We start from the raw sequence: 20,105 nt of genomic DNA on the forward strand, positions 1-20,105 counted from the left end.
GCCACATACAGACAGCTCTTTTTTAAAAAGACTTACCGTGGGACTTCTTCACTACTTATTGCATGAAGAAGCCACCTTCATTTAGGTGGCCTCAACCCATTCGGCCTCCTCTGTATTTCAAATAGCTTCTCCTGTCTTATCTAGGGGTAATTATCCTGTTACTCTCAGGTTGCTTCACACTCAATAACCTTGCTCAATTCCAACTGTAATCTACCCAGCAACCAATTCCCTTCTGATCAGTATCTACTTTGCAAAATGAGGCTACTTTTCAAAACTCAGTCATTCAACCCACATTTACTGAGAATGCACACTATGGTCAAGTTTTGCTTTTTTTTTTTTTTTCCAAGGTTTGTTTTAATGACTAGGAGACTACTAATCTTAGGCTGTGTTTTCTCATAAATTTTATTTGTGATTATCATCTGCATATTTTTCACTTTACTCTGATCGGGTTAGCCAATTTGTGACTCAATTTCCTAAATGATTTCATTTAACTCTAATTCCCTACCATTCTCCATTTCTATTGCTTTATTTCTTACAGAGGAAACAAGTAATACCTTCTCCCTCCATGTAATTTCTTGTTCCTAGATTTCCTTCAGAGAGGACCTGTTTCTGAAGCCTTGAGGTTCTCATCTGCCTCAGTGTTCTCTTTCTTTCTAAACTTTACTGATTTATCCTTATCCTATCTCTGTGTTCATCCTATTTTTGCCCAGCTACCAAGATAAGCCTCTTTTCAACAGTTACACAACCACACTTCGGACAAAAAATCAGATGAAACTTCTTTGCAGTGAATTCAAATTAGCTAGACTAAACTCATGAAAGTTTTAAGATCCTTGAAGTCAAAGGACTATGTCAACAAAAATATAAATGCCTCTTCTAAGTAGGTTAATATCTTTTCTGTTCATCTAGAACTATATACCAGAAGTACAAAAAAATTTCACGTGATATTAATCTACTAGTAACTACTTGAAAAGTCAGCAATTCTTTTGTTCTTAGAACATAAAATGAAGATAAGTCTTATGATAAACGTAAAGATAAAAGAATTCGTAGAACGGTACCAGAATGCAATAACTTAGAAGTTCTTTTAAAAACTTGAGGAACAACTTCAAAGGAAAAAAATTATTAAATAATTCAGTAACATTAATTTCACACCCAAAATGGAAATTTTTAATTTACATTGACTTATTAGTTCAACAATAAAAGTCTTTTAAAAAATAAACTATGTAAAAAATAAAATAAAATAAAATAAAATAAAATATACTATGCATCATTATTGCTATTTCATAAGCTTCCCTGGTGGTTCAGACAATAAAGAATCTTCCTGCAATACAGGAGACCAAGGTTTGATCCTTGGGTCGGGAAGATCCCCTGGCGGAGGAAATAGCAACCCACTCTAGTATTCTTGCCTGGAGAATTCCATGGACAGAGGAGCCTGGGGGTTAAATCCAAGGGGGGACAAAGAGTCAGATGCAATGGAACAACTAACACTTCCACACATTCAAGTGAAACAGATCTCTCCCCCATATTCAACCTATAAATCTTTAGTTTGCAACTCCTCTCCTCAAAAGTTTATTTTAAAAATTCATTTTTTTAGCTTGTCATAAATGCATAGATATTCAACTTGATAAGCTGACTCAAAAATTTAAATTATATTTTATAATTTTAAAATATATGAAAATTATATTTAAAATTTTAAGTTATATTATTTAATTATACTAGAGGAAAATGCCAAAATAAAAGTAACAACTATAGAAGCTGAATGAAATACATATCCCCTGGTTTCCCACAGTCCCCTGTGTATTCTGGATCACATGATGCCACACTTTAGTGAAAATGTTCCTTAGGGTAGGGGTGGAAACATACTTTTAATCCTTCTTTTTTTTTTTTAGCTTTATAAAAGTTTTAAGTAAATATTTCCATCAGTTCGTTTTATGTACTTCTTGAAAACAAAATTCACAGGTTTAACATTAATGATTTAAAATATTATACATCAAGAAAGCCAATTCTCACTCAAGAAACAAGTTGGTCTGTGTTCTCTTTACTCCTGTTTGCCAGACAATCTTCAATAATTTCTGCAAAGAGACTTCTCGTCCACAGAGTATATGCAAGAGGTGAAAGCTGGCCAGCAGCTTTATGAAAACAGTCTGAACCATAACATGGGAAGTCCATCCCACTTACGCTTCATTCCATAATCACATTCATCACTAGCAAACTGCACAAAGGTTATCATTTCTTGAATGAGAGCCAAAGCTTTTAGCCTCTCTTCATTACTTGGTGCTTCAACAATTGTCTTGCAAATTCCCTTGAAGCTGGCATCTGTTTTAGGGAGCTCTCCATACCCAGCATCATTTTCCTCTCCTGGGACAACCAAGCCTGCCTCATGAAAAGTCTTTGTCATGACTTTCTTATCTTTATATTTCATCTTCATCATTCCCTGTTCCAGAGAGTAAACCCAGTGCTCTGGCTGCTTCTGTGCATTTTTCATCTATGTTTTTCAAGAGACCAGTTTTCTTCTTATCTGTTTTTTCATTAAAAAAAAAAAATCTGATGGCAGCAAACACGTTATCTCCTTTTTGATCAATTATACAATTTTTCTTTGCTCCATCTATACCAACATATACAGGAGGTTGGTTCATCAGGAGACTCCCTGAAATACTCCATGTGGAAATGAATTTTATTATATGCAGAAATAATGGTCTGGAACTCAAGAAGGCCACAGTAAAACCTCCAGTGAAGGTTAAAATCGGGCTTGCTGATTTTTTGTTCATTTTATGTTTCATAAAGACCCACTGATCGAAGTCCAAAGTTTGCAGAAAAGGGAATTGGCTGACTTCTCAGGATCAAGTCCTTTATAGAAATTCCAGAAGTGATAGAAATCTCCAGGCAGAGAATGCCTATAATGATTTTCTATACTTATTTTCTTTTTAATCTCTCTTTTCTAAAGTCACTGGAGACCTCAGTTTTACAGGATTTACTCTTACTTCACATCACCTGTTTTTCACACTCCCCACCAGGCCTGCACTTCCCACCACTGCTGACCATTCTGCTTCTTAATCCTTTTTTGAATGGACACCCTGGCTGTTCTGCCACTTGGGCCACATGATCCAGCAGCTCTGACAGTAATTCAAGTGTGTGGCTGATCATGATGTTTTAAGGAGACTTTGGCAGGCCCCTATGGGAGGAATCACAGCACAGAACTTTAGGATTTTGGAAGAAAGTTACACCATCCTCTGCAGGTAATTAGCCTCCTTTTGAGAAAGTGCTTCTGCCTTTGATTCAACACTTGACCACAGGTCACCAAGTTACCATTTGAACTATCCATTATGAACTGGGTATTGTCTTACTCACCAGGCCACAAAACTGGGTGTGTACGCAGCACTCTGTCATCAAGAGGAAGTGGAATATACAAGATCAGAGATGTATAGGTCCTGCAGGCACACATAAGTTGTGGAGGTGAGTGGCTCAAGTGCCCGTGACCTCCACTGCTAAATCATCTCCTCCCTCTGGACCTGCCTCGGCCCCGTGGAGAGTAATCAGCTGACCAAGGAAGGAAAAAATACAGGCCAGGTTGACAAATGGTTCTGCACAACATTCTGACATCACTTGGAAAGAACAGCTACAGCACCAGCACCCCACTTGGGAGTGGCCCTGAAGAACTGTAGTAAAGGGCAATCTTCCCAAAGGGGGCAGAAAAAATCTTCCCAAGGGGGCAGAAAATAGAGTGTCATACTTGGTTATTTATCTTATCTAGAAGGAGAGATAGCTAGAAGTATGGATCTATACTGTTTCATATGCAGTGACTGTTTGCTGGATGGTCAGAAAAAGAAGCTCTGGAGAAAAGGTATGTGAATGGATCTCTCAAAACAGGTTTGGATAAAAGAGACATTTGAGTTCTATATGAATGCTCACTGAAGAGTGATCATGGAAGAGGAAAATTTTAATAATCAGTAGACAAGATGACCTGCCCTGTGGATGTTAGCTAGCCTCTGTCCCCAGGCACCCCGTCATACCCAATGGCTTCATGAACTAAATGGTTTTGGCAGCAAGGAGGTAATGCATGGGTTTAGCAACATGGACTTACTCATCAAGGCTGATCTATTTACAGCCACAGGTGAATGCTCAATCGGCCAACAGCAGAGATCAACACAGCCACTGACATGGTCCCTGGACCACTTCAATCAAAAACCAAAGGCAACACTTAGTCCTCACTGGAGTAGACACTTGCTCTGGATATAAATTTATCTTCCCCGCCTGCAATACTGCTATGGAAACCACCATCTGTGAACTTACAGGATGCTTTATTCACTATTACGGTATTTTACTCAAAAGTATTACTTCTGATCAGTGAGCTTACTTTCCAGGAAATGAAGCATAACAATAAGTTCATGCTTGTGGAATGCACTAATTTTACCATTTCCCCCACAATCCTGAAGCTACTGGGTGGCAAAAAGTAGAATGAGCTTTTGAAGATCCAGTAACAACACTAGCTGGCTGGCAACACCTATAGGCTTGGGGCAATGTCTTCCAGGATTCTCAAATGCTCTAAACCAGTGACTAATATATGGTGTTGTTTCTTCCACAGCCAGGATTCACAGGTCTGGAAATCAACAGGTAGAAAATGGGAGTAGCTCCTTACTATTATAATAAACTGCTTATGAAATGTTTGCTTACCAGCCCTACAATTTTTGGCTCTGATGGTCTAGAGGTTTTGGTTTCCAAGGGAAAAATGCTTCCATTAGAAAATAAGCGATGGTTCCATTAAGTCAGAAATTGATACTGTCATACCTGGTCACTTTGGGCTCCTCCTGCCAGTAAAGCAACAGGCAGAAGGAATTACTGTTCTGGGCGGGATAACAGATTCTGTCGAGGAAACACTGAGTTGCTACCACATGGAGGGCTCAGAGATGATGAAGAGAAGTATGTCTGGAATGTAGCTCTCCTGGGATATGTTTTAGTTTCCCCAAGTTAAAATGCTAAAGTTTACTATTAACTTTTATAGTATTATTATAAAAGTTGATGGAACCCAAAAATGGAACCCGCAACCCAAAACAAGCAGGGCTGCTAAGCACACAGACACTTTAGGAATGGAAGTTTGAGTTACCCCACTGAACTAGTAACCATCACCAGCTGAGATGCTTGCCAAGGGCAAAGGGACTATGGAATGAGTAGTGCAAGAGGGAAATTATAAATATCAGCTATGACCACATGGCTGGTGACAGAAATGAGGAGTACAGTAGCTAGGGGTATTTCTTTCTTATTCTAAAATAAATATAATTGCCTATAAATTACCAAACTCTTTCTTTACCCTCATTGTTACTGGAATGAACTGTGTCTTCCTCAAATTTATAGAGTGAAGTCCTAATGCCCAATGAGACTGTATTTGGAGATAGGACCTTTAAGGAGATAATTAAGACTAAATAAGGTCTATAAAGTGGAACCCTAATCTCATAGGACTGGTGTTCTCATAGGGGAAAGAGACTGCTCTCTCCCACTCTCTCTCTGCACGTGTGCAGGCACAGAGAAAAGGCCACTTAAGGACAAAGGCAGCCAGCCACAGGCTGAGAAATCACACCAGAAGCCAACTCGGATGGCACCCTGACCTAGATTTCTAGCATCTAGAGATGTGGAAAATAAATTTCTGCTGCTTAAGCCACCCAGTGTGTAGTACTATGTTATGGAAGCCCTAGACAACTAGCACACCCAGTTCTGCCACTTCCCCATCACCTAACATGGGGTTTCTCAACTTCAGCATTATTGACATGAGGGACGAGATGCCTTTGTCGTGGGGACCTGTCTCTCACACTGTAGGATGCTTAGCAGATTCCCTGGCCTCTACCCAGTAAACGCCAATAGCAGTGCCCCCCCGCCCCTGCCTCTACTAGGTGTGTTGAGAAAAATGCTTCCAGACATTGCCACATGTCTCCTAGGAGGAAAAATTACCTCCAGTTGAGACTCAAGATGCTTAAACAGTGGCTAACCTTTTATCTCAGGATTTATATTGCAGGATCTCAAAGTGGGAGAGTGACTCAGATAGAAAAGAAATGAACATTCATGATCAATAAAAGTAGACTTAGTATTCTTTTTGGAGACAAAGCTTGTCTTCAGGTCTATGAAAGACAGTTGCACCTTGTGGATGGAAGCATAACTGTTCTCTATTTCATAAAGGTAGTTATAAGGGGTGTGAGTGGATGCCAAGTTGAAAAGGGAAGGACTGCAGGGGGGTTACGGTGTCACTTTGGTTATGCTGGGATTGATGCTTCCTTCCATGCTTCTAACTTAAAGCTGACCAAACAGCAACTGCATATGATCTGGGAGGCGGAGGTACAGCAGCAACCACACTATTCTCTTAAGGTCACTCTGGCCCAAACACCCACTGCCAAGTATTGATAAATTACAGCTCCACCTTCAGCTCACCTCCTGACTACCCATCCTACAGGCCAAGCACTGCCCCAGCCACTACTTGGGTGTAGACAGAGCTTCCTGCTCGCATTCCAACTTTAGCAGCCGGACACACTTGGCTTCTCAGAAACTGGCTGGAGATGCCTCCTGATCTACCAACTCTCCTTCTGAATTTTCACCTCCCCAAATACTTTCAAAACTGTGTAAGGCCTAATTCCTGCAATATACTCATCGATGACTCCACTCTCCTGACTGACTGAACTCTGATCGTTCGGTGAACAAACAGCTAATGCAATAGTTCTATGCTATTCAATAATTCTTGTTTTAGACTATGAGAAGATGAAGAAAGGCAGCCCATCTCTCCCTGCATGGCCTGCTCCCTGTCCCCAAAGTCTTATAATTAGTAGAGAGTTAATGATAAGTTCATGTAGATAAGTAGGCAGAAATGATAAAAACATCTATCAGTTTTCATTACTCCAAGTGCTTATAATCCTATCCTTTGCTGGCACAATCACTTGATGAAGACATTTCCAAGTTGAAACCTTTCTTAGAATGAAAGTTGTTACATTGTTCCCAAAGGGTTTTTCTCAGAATAAATTTTACAGTAGGCAAATTTCATTCAATGACATAAAATACAGCACTGTGGTTTACTTCAAATTTTTAAGAAAGAAGATGACAGTAGATAAAGTAGATGAAAGTAGTTTACTTAAGAATCTTGGGACTTCCCTGGTGAACCAGTGGTTAAGACTCAGTGCTTCCAATGCAAGGGGCTCAGGTTTGATCCTTGGTGGTAGAACTAGACCTTACATACAACAACTAATGATCCCAAGAGCCTGCAAGCTGCAACTACAAGAACCTGCATGACACAACTAAGACCTGGCACAGCCACAGACATAAATAAAGATTTTTTTAAAAAAGAATCTTTACCTTTGTATTCCTTATAACAATTGGATATTTCATTCCTGAAAAAAAAAATTAGTGAAAGATTTATTTTTAGCAAAAGAAGGCCTACATTAAATGAAATATTATTCTAGTCATAAATTTCAAGGATTATCTCTGTCATAACCATGACTGGCTCCTACTTTTCATTCTAAAGTTTTCTTTTTACCAAGTAACGAGATTCAACTAGTTAATATTTGACAATACATAAAACTCTGGCATGTTTTTCAGCATATTTTATTTTAATTCATTTAATCTGTAAACCATTCCCCACCTCAGCTCCCACATTAGAAGGCCCAGCTTTTCTGTGAACCACAATCCTAGAAAACATGGTATAAAATGAACCATCACAAATCGGTATGTATTTTTCTGTTGGAAGAATGCTATGACACTTGTCATTCAAGTGTTCGTTATCTGAATCCTTGCAGATTCTAGATTGTATAGAGAAGCAAGAGTTATTAAATCACAAAATTTCCAATGATAAACTATTTCTAAAATTTGTTCCCAATCAGATACATGTGATCTTAAAGACCTATAATGCATATGGATAGCAGGTAAAGAATATGATTTACTTACATCATAAATTTGAATGATTATGCTACCTATCTAACAATCTCAATTATTTAACAATTTTGCTCATCATCTTAGAATTTAGAAGGACACTGGGAGAATGACTGCTTCAGATAACCCAGATCTCCTTAAAGGCCTGTCAAGAAAGACTGAACCGAGTACTACTTCTTTTTCCCTTCAAATTTTCAAACAACAAATTTAAAGCTTAACAAACAACGAATTCATTTGGTTTAAAAAAAAAAAATCTGTGCCCCTAAAGCAAAACAAAATAAACTCTAAGTGCAGGTCACAGTGGGGTAGCTGGGGGGTTCAGAATGGCTGAGTCATGTCCTATCCCCAGACAGTCTGATTCAGTAAGACTGAGGGATGCTAAAATCTGCCTTTTTAACAAGCATCCCCAGGGCATTCTGAGTCTAACCTATTGGATAGGAAAGTGTTTGGTAGCTAAGTGCACTTCTGCACCTGCTTCCAGCACTGTGCCCTACTGCAGCTAGCTCCAGGTGACCCTCTTGTCAGCACTACCCTAGGCGGAAACAGTCCCAAGTTTCTTTAAAGTAAATTCAGGTATTCAACAGAAAAGACAAGGACAGCTTACCATCTTTACTTCTCGAAGGACTTTCTCTAGCCATTTCAATATCTTCTACTTCAAAATTGGTCAAAACAGAGCCACCTGCTTCTTGGAAATCCTTGGCAAATGACAAAGCCACCTGCCGATAGTCCACGATGCCAGTATAAGGACAATCAATAGCCATTAGACCCTGGGACAGAATTGTGAAAAAATCAAGACAATATAATTAAAAACTGCTGAGGATAGGCTCTCCAGTGAGGTTTCCCTGATGGTTCAGTGGTAAAGAATCCACCTGCCAATGCAGGAGACTCAAGCTTGATCCCTGGGTCGGGAAGATCCCCTGGAGGAGGGCACGGTAACCCACTCCAATATTCTTGCCTGGGAAATCCCATGGATAGAGAAGCCTGGAGGCTACAGTCCATGGGGTCTAAGAGTTGAACATGACTTAGCAACTAAACAACAGGTTATCCAATAAATTTGATCTTTGGCTGAATTTTTTTTACTGTTTATATTGATGGGTAACTCACAATTAGCCTTTCCTGGCAAACATCTGATAGTCTTAAAGAAAAATAAAATAAAAGCTTTCTTAATTCAGTGCCTAAATTTGATACTGAATACATATACAAATTGTCTAACAGATAATAAAAATAATACTAGCTAAATAAGAAAACCTCTATAATCTGGAAATAATTCTTCTCCTTAGAGGAGTTCATTTTTCCAGGCTCTTCCAGCTGCTACAATGAGTCTTTTAGTTTTATTTATCCTTAACCATATCTGATTCTGAGTCAAATTCTGTATTACCAATTTCTTTATATAAACTGCACTAAGATTTTCCCAGTAGTATATTCTCTGTCATGCACACTCAGTGAGAGCTCAGAGTTGTTCACAATGTTTTCAGAGTACTGATTTGATTTGTTGCAGAATCTAGCTTCAAGACTGCAACTACTGAATGGAGATTTTATGTGGTTAATTCAAACTTTCTCTTCAGGTAATATGGAGAAATTAATAGCCTGGGTATTTAGTTGCTATGTTGGAGTGTGTGTGTGTGTGTGTGTGTGTGTGTGAGTCACTCAAAACAAGTTTAAACTCTATAAATGAATGATCTATAACCATACATATTTAATTTTTCAGAATAAGTGTTGAATGTGCATAGGCCTTTTCTAATTGTAAAGAAAACGATACAAGTAGAATTTCACACACTAAATACTGACTACATTTTGGTGAGTGCTTGGAAATGGCATCATTTTCTGTTGCCTTATTGTATATAAGAGTAAATCAGTTCTCTCAATCAATTTCCCCTGAGAGGGCAGACTGGTTCCCAGGATAACTAAAGCCCAAAAGTTGAGTGCAACTTAAGTGCTACCATCCTCCTGGGCAGCACTGCACTGCTGTTACAGTTTTAAAATGACATCTGATAATATTAAATATCACATCTGTATTCACTGCTCCACCCCAGCCCAGTGCATTTACCTGTCTGGCCTTTAAAAGTTTTTGATTTTGCCACTCAACCCTGACCAATGTTTCCAAATGGCCAGATGGCACTAAAATCTCAGGCTCTTTTCACAAGCTGAATCTAACATGTGGCAAAATTCATCATTTTCCTAACAGTCTTGCTTCCAGAATTTGAGAGCATTTGCCAAGAATAGGAAATCATTCCTTCTGTTTCAACACAGTAGACACATGTAAGATTTTACACTAGAACTTCTATTGCCTGAAATTCCTAGATTCACAGGTCAAATAAGTAGAATTCAACTTCAACCTACAAATAGTATCTGGGATACAATAACCTTGGAAGCTAATTTAAGATAATACTAAGAGTTTAGTCACAAAAACTTCTTTACATAGCATAGAACTATGTGATAAGTATGATAACAGAGGGGCAAAATAACATGTGTGCCTCATATCAATCTTTTTTATCACCCCAAATACCCTCCTTATTCATCTTCTACTCCTCTAATCCAGCACATGCCTGACACCCACAGGAGGCACTCAAGTATTTACTGACTGAATGAACTTTGGAGGGCTGTCTTTAAACATACACCAAACCTTACCCTTCCTAATAGCTTTCCTTCTTCCTTCCCTTTCTCGTCTTGGCTCTGACCCTCCTCGTGAGATGCTGGTGTGCCTTGCCCGAATGTGGATGAGGGGGAAGGCGGGACAAATCCCTGTTGCCAAGCTGTTGGCACTCTGACCTAGGGTGGGGTCAGGGGACAGGCTGGCTGTCAGCCAGCAGACTGCCTGAGCACTGTCCAGGTCACCAGGTCAGAGCTTGGAATCTGATATCGTGGCAGGTCAGGTGGTTGGAAAAGAACCAGGCAAGTGGGTCAGGGAAAGCTTAGAGCTGGCAGTCAGTCAGGAGGCTAGAGGAATATGTGATTGACCATTAGCGTTAAAGTAAGGCAGCTGGATCAGCACACCTGAGGTCAGAGGAAGCAGTCAGGATAGAGAGGCACAGAGAGCACTGTCAGGAGCCATCCTTCAAAGCTTACAGATGCACTTTAAAACTTTCTCAGATACTCCCACTAGGGGCACTTAAGTTTCTACTTAAAGAGATCTGATATAAGAAACCCTTTCAGAGTTCCCCTGACAAACTGTTTCCTTCTGGAGGGCCTGGAAGAAAGAGAAGAGACCCTATACCATGGAAAGTTTGCCACCCATTCCTGGTAGTGGTCATGAATTTGGGGGGAAAGGGAGAAATTTACTCAAGACACCATTATGAAAAACCAAAGTATACTTTCCACTATGTATTGCCATCCCTAAAAATGCCTAGACATTGACAACCATAATGTGGCCTATAAGGTAGATCACCACTGCAGAGGCCTCAGGGAAGGGTAACGTACACCTCTCTTAGAAGTGACACTACTTACTCATCTTTCAAGCAGGGGCCTCACCTCTGAGAAGACTTTCCTAGACTCCCGGACTAAACTAAAAGCTCTCCCTTACCTTGGTACAAGACAGAGTATCAGTTCTATCATAATACTTATCACTATATTAAAACTATCTTCTGCTACACTCCAACTTCTTTCAGGATCATGGCAATGTCTTACCTTCACATCTGCAGTACCCACTGGAGTGCTGGGCACACAGTAAAGAAGAAAATGTTGGTCAAATTCACATGGTTATCTATATATACATACTTCATCTACCTCATTCTGAGAAGTGTGAGGATCACATGGTCAGGTAGGTGCACAGAACAATATCCAGACTCACCCCTAGTCTTTATGATGTACAAAATGCTGTTTTGTTCTGTTTTTAACAGTAAGGCATGATATAAAGAACTATGGATCCTTCTTTTTCTATTTTCTTTTTTAATTCCTAAAGTTATCAGATACACAACAGATGACTGTTGCTTCAGTTGACTAGCTGGAATCTTCCAAATCCCCAAGATTTCAGTACCATCACAAAATCAATAACTTTGTTTCCCAAACTCCAGAGTCAATATTGTTTTTACATCATGACCAAATCCACAGTGGGGTCAGGGGCTCATATGTCTTTTTATTTATTTTTAACACTAATCTTAAAGTCTGAAACAGTTTCTTGATAGTACATAAAAACAGAAACACATGTTAAAAATTAGCATGCCTCTCTGGGGGAGGTTATAAATTGTTTTATTCTCAAATGCCAGGTAATACTTGATACAGATCAGTGAGATTCTGACATCTTAGTTTCATAACCAAACACTATCAAAATCACACAAAACAATAAAACAGAAACAGGTTTAGCTGTTTTATAATCAGGAAGCACTCGATAATTCTTGTAAAGCACTGTATAAATAAGAGATTGGAAGCAAGTTTAATTTCATTTTTTTAGTAGATTTGATTTTTTAGAGCAGTTTTAGGTTCATAGGAAAACTGAGCAGAAGGAACAGAGATTTTCTGCATATTAATACTTCCTGCCCCCATATGTATACAGCTCTCTAATCTCTATAATACTAATATTTTTTTCCTTTTAAGTATGGCATTAGTATAAACAACCAGTTCTGCTATAGACTGAATGCTTGTGGGCCTCCAAAATTCATAGACTGAAACCTAATGACCAATGTGACAGTATTTGGAGATGGGGCATTTGGGAAGTGATTAGGTAATAAGGATGGAGCCTTCATGAACGGGATTAGTAGCTTTATAAGAGAGACTCCAGAGAGCTCGCTCACCCCTCAAGTATTTTGAGAACACAGCTAGAAGATGGTCTATGAACCAGGAAGTGGGTCCTCACCAGACATCAAATCTTTCCGAGCCTTGATCTCAGACTTCTAGCCTCTAGAACTATGAGAAATAAATACCTGACACTTATAAGCTAACTGGTCCACTTTCCAGATGGCACTAGTGGTAAAGAATCCACCTGCCAACATAAGAGACACAGAGAAGACAGCTGAATCCCTGGGTCAGGAAATCCCCTGGAGTAGGAAGTGGCAACCCACACCAGAGTTCTTGCCTGGAAAACTCCATGAACAGAGGAGTCTGGCGGGCTACAGTCTATAGGGTTGCAAAGAGTCAGACACGACTGAGCACACACATTGTTGCAGCAGCCCCAACTGACAAGCTCTTATGAGTTACTCACAACCCTAGTTTGAAGATATCCTAGGATCTCTCAACAATGTTTTGAAATAGCCTCTTTTATTCTACAGAGGAATTGACATGACTTAAAGGAAATAAACAAAGTATTTACAAGCAAAGTATTAGGAAAAGGGGAAAACGTAAACCAGGAGAAAAAGAATATAAAAAAGTTATCAGATATCATGAAAAGTACCCAAGTATCTCAAAAACAATCAATTTTAATTCACCAGAATTACTGCTCACATAAAGCACAAAATAACAACCATCACTTCTTGAGGATTAACATATCCTGGATGCTTTACATATATTATTCTATTTAATTCTCAGAACAACCTCTATTTTACAAACAAGGATTCTGAGGTTTAGAAAAATTTTAACTTAAGGTAAACAGCTGTTAAATAGGCAGATATGAGATTTAAATTTATGTCTGTCTCACTTCTCAGCCACTACAAACTGCTGCTCATCTTATGTCAGATCCCATTTTATGGGGGAAAAAAAGAGAAAATACAGTAAGATAAAGAATAGTATGTCAAAACTGCCTTAAGTTTAGAAATTACTGACCTATGATATACAGTAGTAGTAATGTTAGTTGCTCAGTCGTGTCCCACTCTTTCAGACCCCATGGATTTTTAGCCTGCCAGGCTCCTCTGTCGATGGAATTCTCCAGGCAAGAGTACTGGAGTGGGTTTCCATTTCCTTCTCTAGGGGATCTTCCTGACCCAGGGATCAAACCCGGGTCTCCTGTACTGCATGTAGATTCTTCACCATCTGAGCCACCAGGGAAGCCCGGCAGAAAGGAATCAGGTATTCTAAAAATAGGGGACAACAGAGGATGAGATGGTTGGCTGGCATCACCGACTCAATGGACATGAGTTTGAGGAAGCTCCATGAGCTGGTGATGGACAGGGAAGCCTGGCATGCTTCAGTCCATGGGGTCACAGTGTTGGACACAACTTAGTGACTGAACTGAACTGATTCTAAACGTAACTATAAATAGGTAGTGTTAGTGGTGTCATAGTGAGTGAAGCTGCTTCCAAAAATAAATATATAAATGGCTCTGACCTCCCACCTCAAGGCTCCCCTCTCTCCCATGACCAGTTTCATCCTATGTACCAGAGTTCGATTAACTTTTCCTTAATTAACACAGTTTGCATATCATTTTCCTGCCAAAATCCTTCAGTGGCTCCCTACTGTTTAGATCAGGAGCTGGTAATTTTTTCTGTAAAGGGCCAGATAGTAAATATTTTTGTCCACGTGAAGCTTAAGGTTCTAATTACTTGAGGTGGCTGTTTGGCACAAAAGCAGCCACAGACAACACATAAATGAGTAAGTATGGTTGTATGCCAATAAAAATTTGTGTGACACTGAAATTTCATTTCATATAATTTTCATTGTCACAAAATATTATTCTTTTAATTTTTCTCGACCATTTAAAACAGCTTAATAGGTCATTAACAACAGGTTGTGGGCTTGGCCCACACTGGCCAGTTTGCCAATCCTGGCTTAAGACATGTAGCATTTGCTCAAAGCCGGAAGAAAACAGACAAAATCAGATAGTCAATGAATGCATCTTCTTTTTATTAAAAAATCATTCATTCATTCATCATCTCAGAGAAATAAGAACTATATGGGGAGAGGAAAAGGGAGAAGAAGATCTGCTCCCACGAGGAAAACACTCTTAACATTCTGAATCCGGAGGGAGAGAGAGGTGAAGTATGCTAGAGTCGAAGAGCTATGACCTTCTCTGCAGGAAGAACTCATTCAATGCTATCTGGATTCCTGGGTACTACCAATCTCTTGAGAACTTTATACTACTTAAGAAAATCAAATATTTTGATCTAACCTTAACTGCACAACTAAAGATAACTTAAGAAAAATTAATTCCACATTGTCTTTGTGTAAAAGGATTTGAAGCAGCTTGTAAAAACAAACAAAAATACATACAGAACAATATATACAAGCATTAAATTTTAAACCAGACAAGTATATGGATTGGAAGTTATTATTTGCAGGCAATATGGTTGTATATAGAAGATACAGAAGGAGAATTAGGACTTCCATAGTAGTCCAATGGTTAAGAATCCATGCTCCCACCACAGGGGGTGCAGGTTCTATCCCTGGTTGGGGAACTAAGATCCTATGAGCCACGCTAAATGGCAAAAAAAAAAAAAGAATTTATAGACAAACTGTTAGAATCAACGAGTTAATTAAGCAACCAAAATGAAGCAGGTAATGTTCTGTTTGTTGATCTCGATGCTGATCACATTTCATGAAAATTCATCAAGTTGATGATTTTGGATGTACTGACATGCTAGGATTCAATAATAAGTTCCAAAAAATAAGAGCATACAGAAAACAAAGATGAAAAGACAAGACGAAACAAAGAGTGAAATTAGTGCATAAAAATAAAAATGTATGCTTAAGGCTATAGATACTTGGCAAGAGTAGGGCACAAATGTGTCCTGCTTTGGATCAAGGCAAACAGGACAATGCAATCAGTTACAGTGTCCACAGACAGAAACTGCTCAGGAAGAAAAAATTATACTTAAATCTGGGGTCTGAGAGAAATTTCTCCTGAGTGTTCTCAAAAAGATGTTATTTAACAGTGAACCTATCTTCTTACAGCAGAGGCCTTAGTGAGTGACACAATGATTTTCTCCATAGGCTGATGCCAAAACACCAAAACACAACTCAAGGAGAGTAATCTGGGGTCAAGGAGTAGGTGGGGAGAGAAAAACACTACAGTGTAGATGTACCACAATCTGGTGGTCTGAAGAGATGTATAAGAATGAACAGCCTACATGACATCTAGGCTCTCTTCTTTAAACAGTGTTTCTCTAAAGCAAGCTTTTGATAAGCATTGCCCGACAGTGAGTTCAAGGCCATACTCACTAAGCTAGGTACCCATCTTAGTGATAGGTATAATTATATGTTATATACAATTATAATATTGTATAATGTCATTAAAACACTGGGGACAGATGTAGAAAGCAAACCTATGGTTACCTGGGGGTAAGTGGAGGTGGATAAATTGGGATTGATATATACACACTACTGTATATATTAAAATATATATATATAAAAGATATGAATAAATAAAATAGACAAAATAGATACATGGTGGTGGTTAGCTGCTTCAGTCATGTTCTACTCTTTTGCAACCCCATGGACAGTAGCCCACCAGTCTCCTCTCTCCATGGGATTTTCCCAACCAGGATACTGGAGTGTGTTGCCATGCCCTCCTCCAGGGGCTCTTTCTGACCCAGGGATTGAACCCACATCTCCTGCACTGCAGGAGGATTCTTTCGTGCTGAGCCACTGGGAAAGCCCATAGGTCCTTATTAGTTACCTATTTTTACATATAGTATATATATACATATACATATACTATTATTGTGTATATATTATACATATATACATGCACAATTTGGGCTGTATACATATATGTACTTTTATCTTATTTTACACACACACATACACACACACACACACACACACACACACACACATTTAGGGAAGATCCCCTGCAGAAGGAAATGGCCACCCACTCCAGTATACTTGCTGGGAAAATTCCATGGACAGAGGAGCCTGGTGGGCTACAGGCCATGGGGCTGCAGAAGAGTCAGATATGACTTAGTGACTGAACTACAACAACAATAAGGACCTACCGTATAGCACAGGGAACTCCACTCAATACTCTGTAATGGCCTATATGGGAAAAGAATCTAAAAAAGAGTGGATATGTGTATATGTATAACTGATTCACTTTGATGTACACCTGAAACTAACACAACATTGTAAATTAACTATATTCCAATTAAAAAAAAAAAACCCTGAGGAATGGAAAACAGGAGATACAGCAATTCACTGTAACAGTCAGTGGAGTGGAAATTGGACAGTAGCCTCTAAAAGGCTATCAAGGAAAGTTGATAAGCAGAGTAATTATTATATATATATATTCAAGTCTCCATCACAAATAAAGAAGATCTGGTTTTCCTCATAGCTTGTTTTAAGCCAGATACTCTATAACCCACGCTTCACACCTCCTGAAGCAGATCAAGATACTGCAGTCATCCTCCTCAAAAATTTTCAGTGGCTACTCATGTCTACTGGATAAACTTCAAAGTATTAGCATGAATATCAGGCCGTTAATGTGGGCTAGTTCTGCCTTTCCAATCTCATCTGTTATCTCTCACTACATATCCTACGACCCAACCACACCTCACCACTCAGGGCTTTCCCAACATGTCACAGGGTCTCAGACCTCCTCTTGCCTTTACCTGTGTTCTTTGGACCTGGTAGTTTCTCATAGGGAAGAAGAAATCAGCATCCAGAGTTTGTGACAATGCCCTCTTGTGTCTGTCACCTCAATGCTCCTATGACAAGATGATCTGTTTCTATGATTCCTGCTTCCTGCAAGCTCACCCCCAGCCTCCATGTCACAGGACTGAGCCCCAACTGAAAACATCCCTGTAAGCATGTGTGTGGGGGGTAGCGAATCACTTACCCTACAATATGGCTCCTTCTTTTTTATGTCCTCCTGCTGGATCAGCCTCAGGCCCTGGACACCATTCTGGAGGCCTCTCTCATACAGGGCCTGAAGTCTGGGAATTTCTTCTTGTTCAACAGCCACTATAAGCTTAAAAAGAAAAAACATAAAGAGTATGAATAAAGTTAAACATATCAACAGCTATGAAAGATAAAGTCAAGAGAAAATCATAAGCTATTGTATGATTCAAATTGGGTTGAGTTTTAAAAACTGCTTTCTGCTTCGTGTATCTACTTCTCCCTTTCTCCATGACTTCATTCTTCCTCCACCAAAAATATTTGTCTTTAGACTGCATTAAAACAAAGGTGAGGCGTAGCCTCAGTTTTCACATCTGCCATCACAGTTGGCTATGTGCGTCTTGGCCATACCTATCCCCATCACTATTTCAATCCCAGAGGAGAACAAAGCACAGCTTGTTTTATCTTTACATTAAAAAAACAAAAAACAGAATATCATAGAGATAGGAAGTATTCAGTATAATGGGATATCACTAACAGAAAACTATTTTCTGGAAAAAAGTACATTTCAAAGTATTTACTGATGCATTCTGTCACAGAGGAGAAAAACAGAAAATTCATCAACTTTATTTAAGATTCTTTTTCTATTAATGTTTATTTCTGGGCAAAGTATCTGTTTGAGGTAGTTTCTTTCTCACTTAACAGTTACCAGCAAAGGAAAACACAGATGATATTCACAAGTACATTATAATTCAAAAATCACTATTTCATAGCAAGGAGTCAATCACACTCCATGAAGTAATACTTTTAATCAAAGTGTAAAGGTTATTTAAATTACCAAATACTTAACCTTAAAAACAGATGTGGAATCAGATGGCACTATCAAGAAAGTAAAAAGATAATGCACTGAACGGGAGAAAATACTTGTAAATCATATCACTGATAAGGATCTAATGTGCAGAATATATCAAGAACCCTTTTCAAACTCTGTACAGACTTCCATATACAAAGTAAGTAAATTACAGGGATGTAATGTACAGCATGGTGACTATAGTTAGTAATTGTGTATTTATAGTTAGCAATTGTGTATAGTTAGTAATTGCATATTTGAAAGTTGCTTAGAAAGTAGATCTTAAAAGTCCTCATTATGGACTTCCCTGGTGATCCAGTGGTTAAGAATCTACCTGCCAATGCAGAGGACATGGGTTTAGTCTCTGCTCCGGAAAAATTCCATATGCCGAGGGGCAACTAAGCCCATACACCACAACTACTGAGGCCAGTGGACTCTAGAGCCCATGCCTGGCATTAGGAAAATCCACCACCCAAAGCATGTGCACCACAACTAGAGAGTGGCCCGTTCTTTGCAACTAGAGAAAGCCTGCGCGTAGCAACAAAGAACCAGCTAAAAATAAAGAAATAAATACAATATTTTTTAAAAGATCATATAATATTTTTTAAAAAGTCCGTCATCACAAAGAAAAAATTCTTACATGTTAATCATACTTCAATTTAAAGAAATAAAAAGACATCAAACTTGATTTTAAAAAAAAGAAGCTGGAGATGGGCAAAGACTCAAATAAGTGACTGAACCAGGAAAATTGTGAAATCAGGTTATTAAGTCACACTGACATTGCCATGGCCTGGAAACAGCAATCTGTAAATTAATCCCTGGAGCTGAGCTGAGTGGGTTAAAAGCAATGACATTATTTGATGTGAAGAGGGAATATGAAGTAGTATTCAAGACTCCAGAAAGAAGCAGGTGTTACAGAGCTCAAAATCATCCTATGGGCAGGAATGTGGCCTGCTATGTTTCTCAGAGGTGTTCAGTGGATGCTGGTTGGTTCCTTTGGCTTAAAGGACTGGAAAACAAACCAACCAACCAACCCTCATAATGCAACCATAAAAACTGTAAATACACGTCCACATTTTGCTTTTTTTGCTTAATAGTATGTCAAAACCATTTTCCCACGTCATTAAAAAATTCTTCATAGCATTTTTAAGGGCAACAATGAACTTTTATTCTTAAAAATTACATGGAGAGGAGTTGTAAGGAAATACTGTGAACAACTGCAAGCCAACAAATTAAATAATTTATATGAAATGAGAAAACTCATAGAAAGACACAAGCTTCTGAAATTGACTCAAGAAGAAAAAGAATACATGAGTAGACCTATAACAACTAAAGAAACAGAATTAATAACTTTTAACAGTTCAGACCTCATGAATGCTACCAAGTATTTAAAGAATTAATACCAATTCCTCACAAAATCTCCCAAAAAAACAGAAACAGGAACACTTCCTAATTCAACAAGATCAGTTTAGAACAGTCAAACAAGACAAAGACATCAAAAGAAAACAAAAACTGCATATCAACATCCCTTATGAATATTGATACAAAAATTCTGAACAAAATACTAATAAACTGAATGTGGCAACATATAAAAAGAATTATATATCAAGATCAAGTGAGATTCACTGCAGGAATGCAAGACCTACTACACCTCCAAAAGTCAATGAATGTAATAATTCATATTAATAGAATAAAGGACAAAAACCACATGACTGCCTCAACA

General features: G+C 38.7%; 1 protein-coding gene and 1 pseudogene across 2 annotated transcripts in view; both read right to left on the reverse strand.

The window, feature by feature from the left end:
* L2HGDH (L-2-hydroxyglutarate dehydrogenase) overlaps positions 1-20,105 on the reverse strand; it is a 49,046-nt gene that overhangs the window by 13,713 nt on the left and 15,228 nt on the right. The window contains exons 4-6 of one of the 2 annotated variants that reach the window (XM_020900977.2): positions 17,534-17,665; positions 8,501-8,663; positions 7,324-7,358 (exon numbers count right to left, since the gene is read on the reverse strand). In XM_020900977.2, coding sequence (XP_020756636.2) covers positions 7,324-7,358; positions 8,501-8,663; positions 17,534-17,665 — 330 coding nt within the window. Of the gene's footprint in view, positions 1-7,323; positions 7,359-8,500; positions 8,664-13,587; positions 13,810-17,533; positions 17,666-20,105 lie in introns of those variants that run through there. The other variant, XM_070469098.1, reaches the window with a different exon arrangement.
* On the reverse strand, positions 515-3,336 carry LOC110141954 (histone PARylation factor 1 pseudogene; annotated as a pseudogene).

The sequence above is a fragment of the Odocoileus virginianus genome, chromosome 6 (genome assembly GCF_023699985.2).
Source record: "Odocoileus virginianus isolate 20LAN1187 ecotype Illinois chromosome 6, Ovbor_1.2, whole genome shotgun sequence".
In the NCBI taxonomy this organism is placed as follows: domain Eukaryota; kingdom Metazoa; phylum Chordata; class Mammalia; order Artiodactyla; family Cervidae; genus Odocoileus; species Odocoileus virginianus.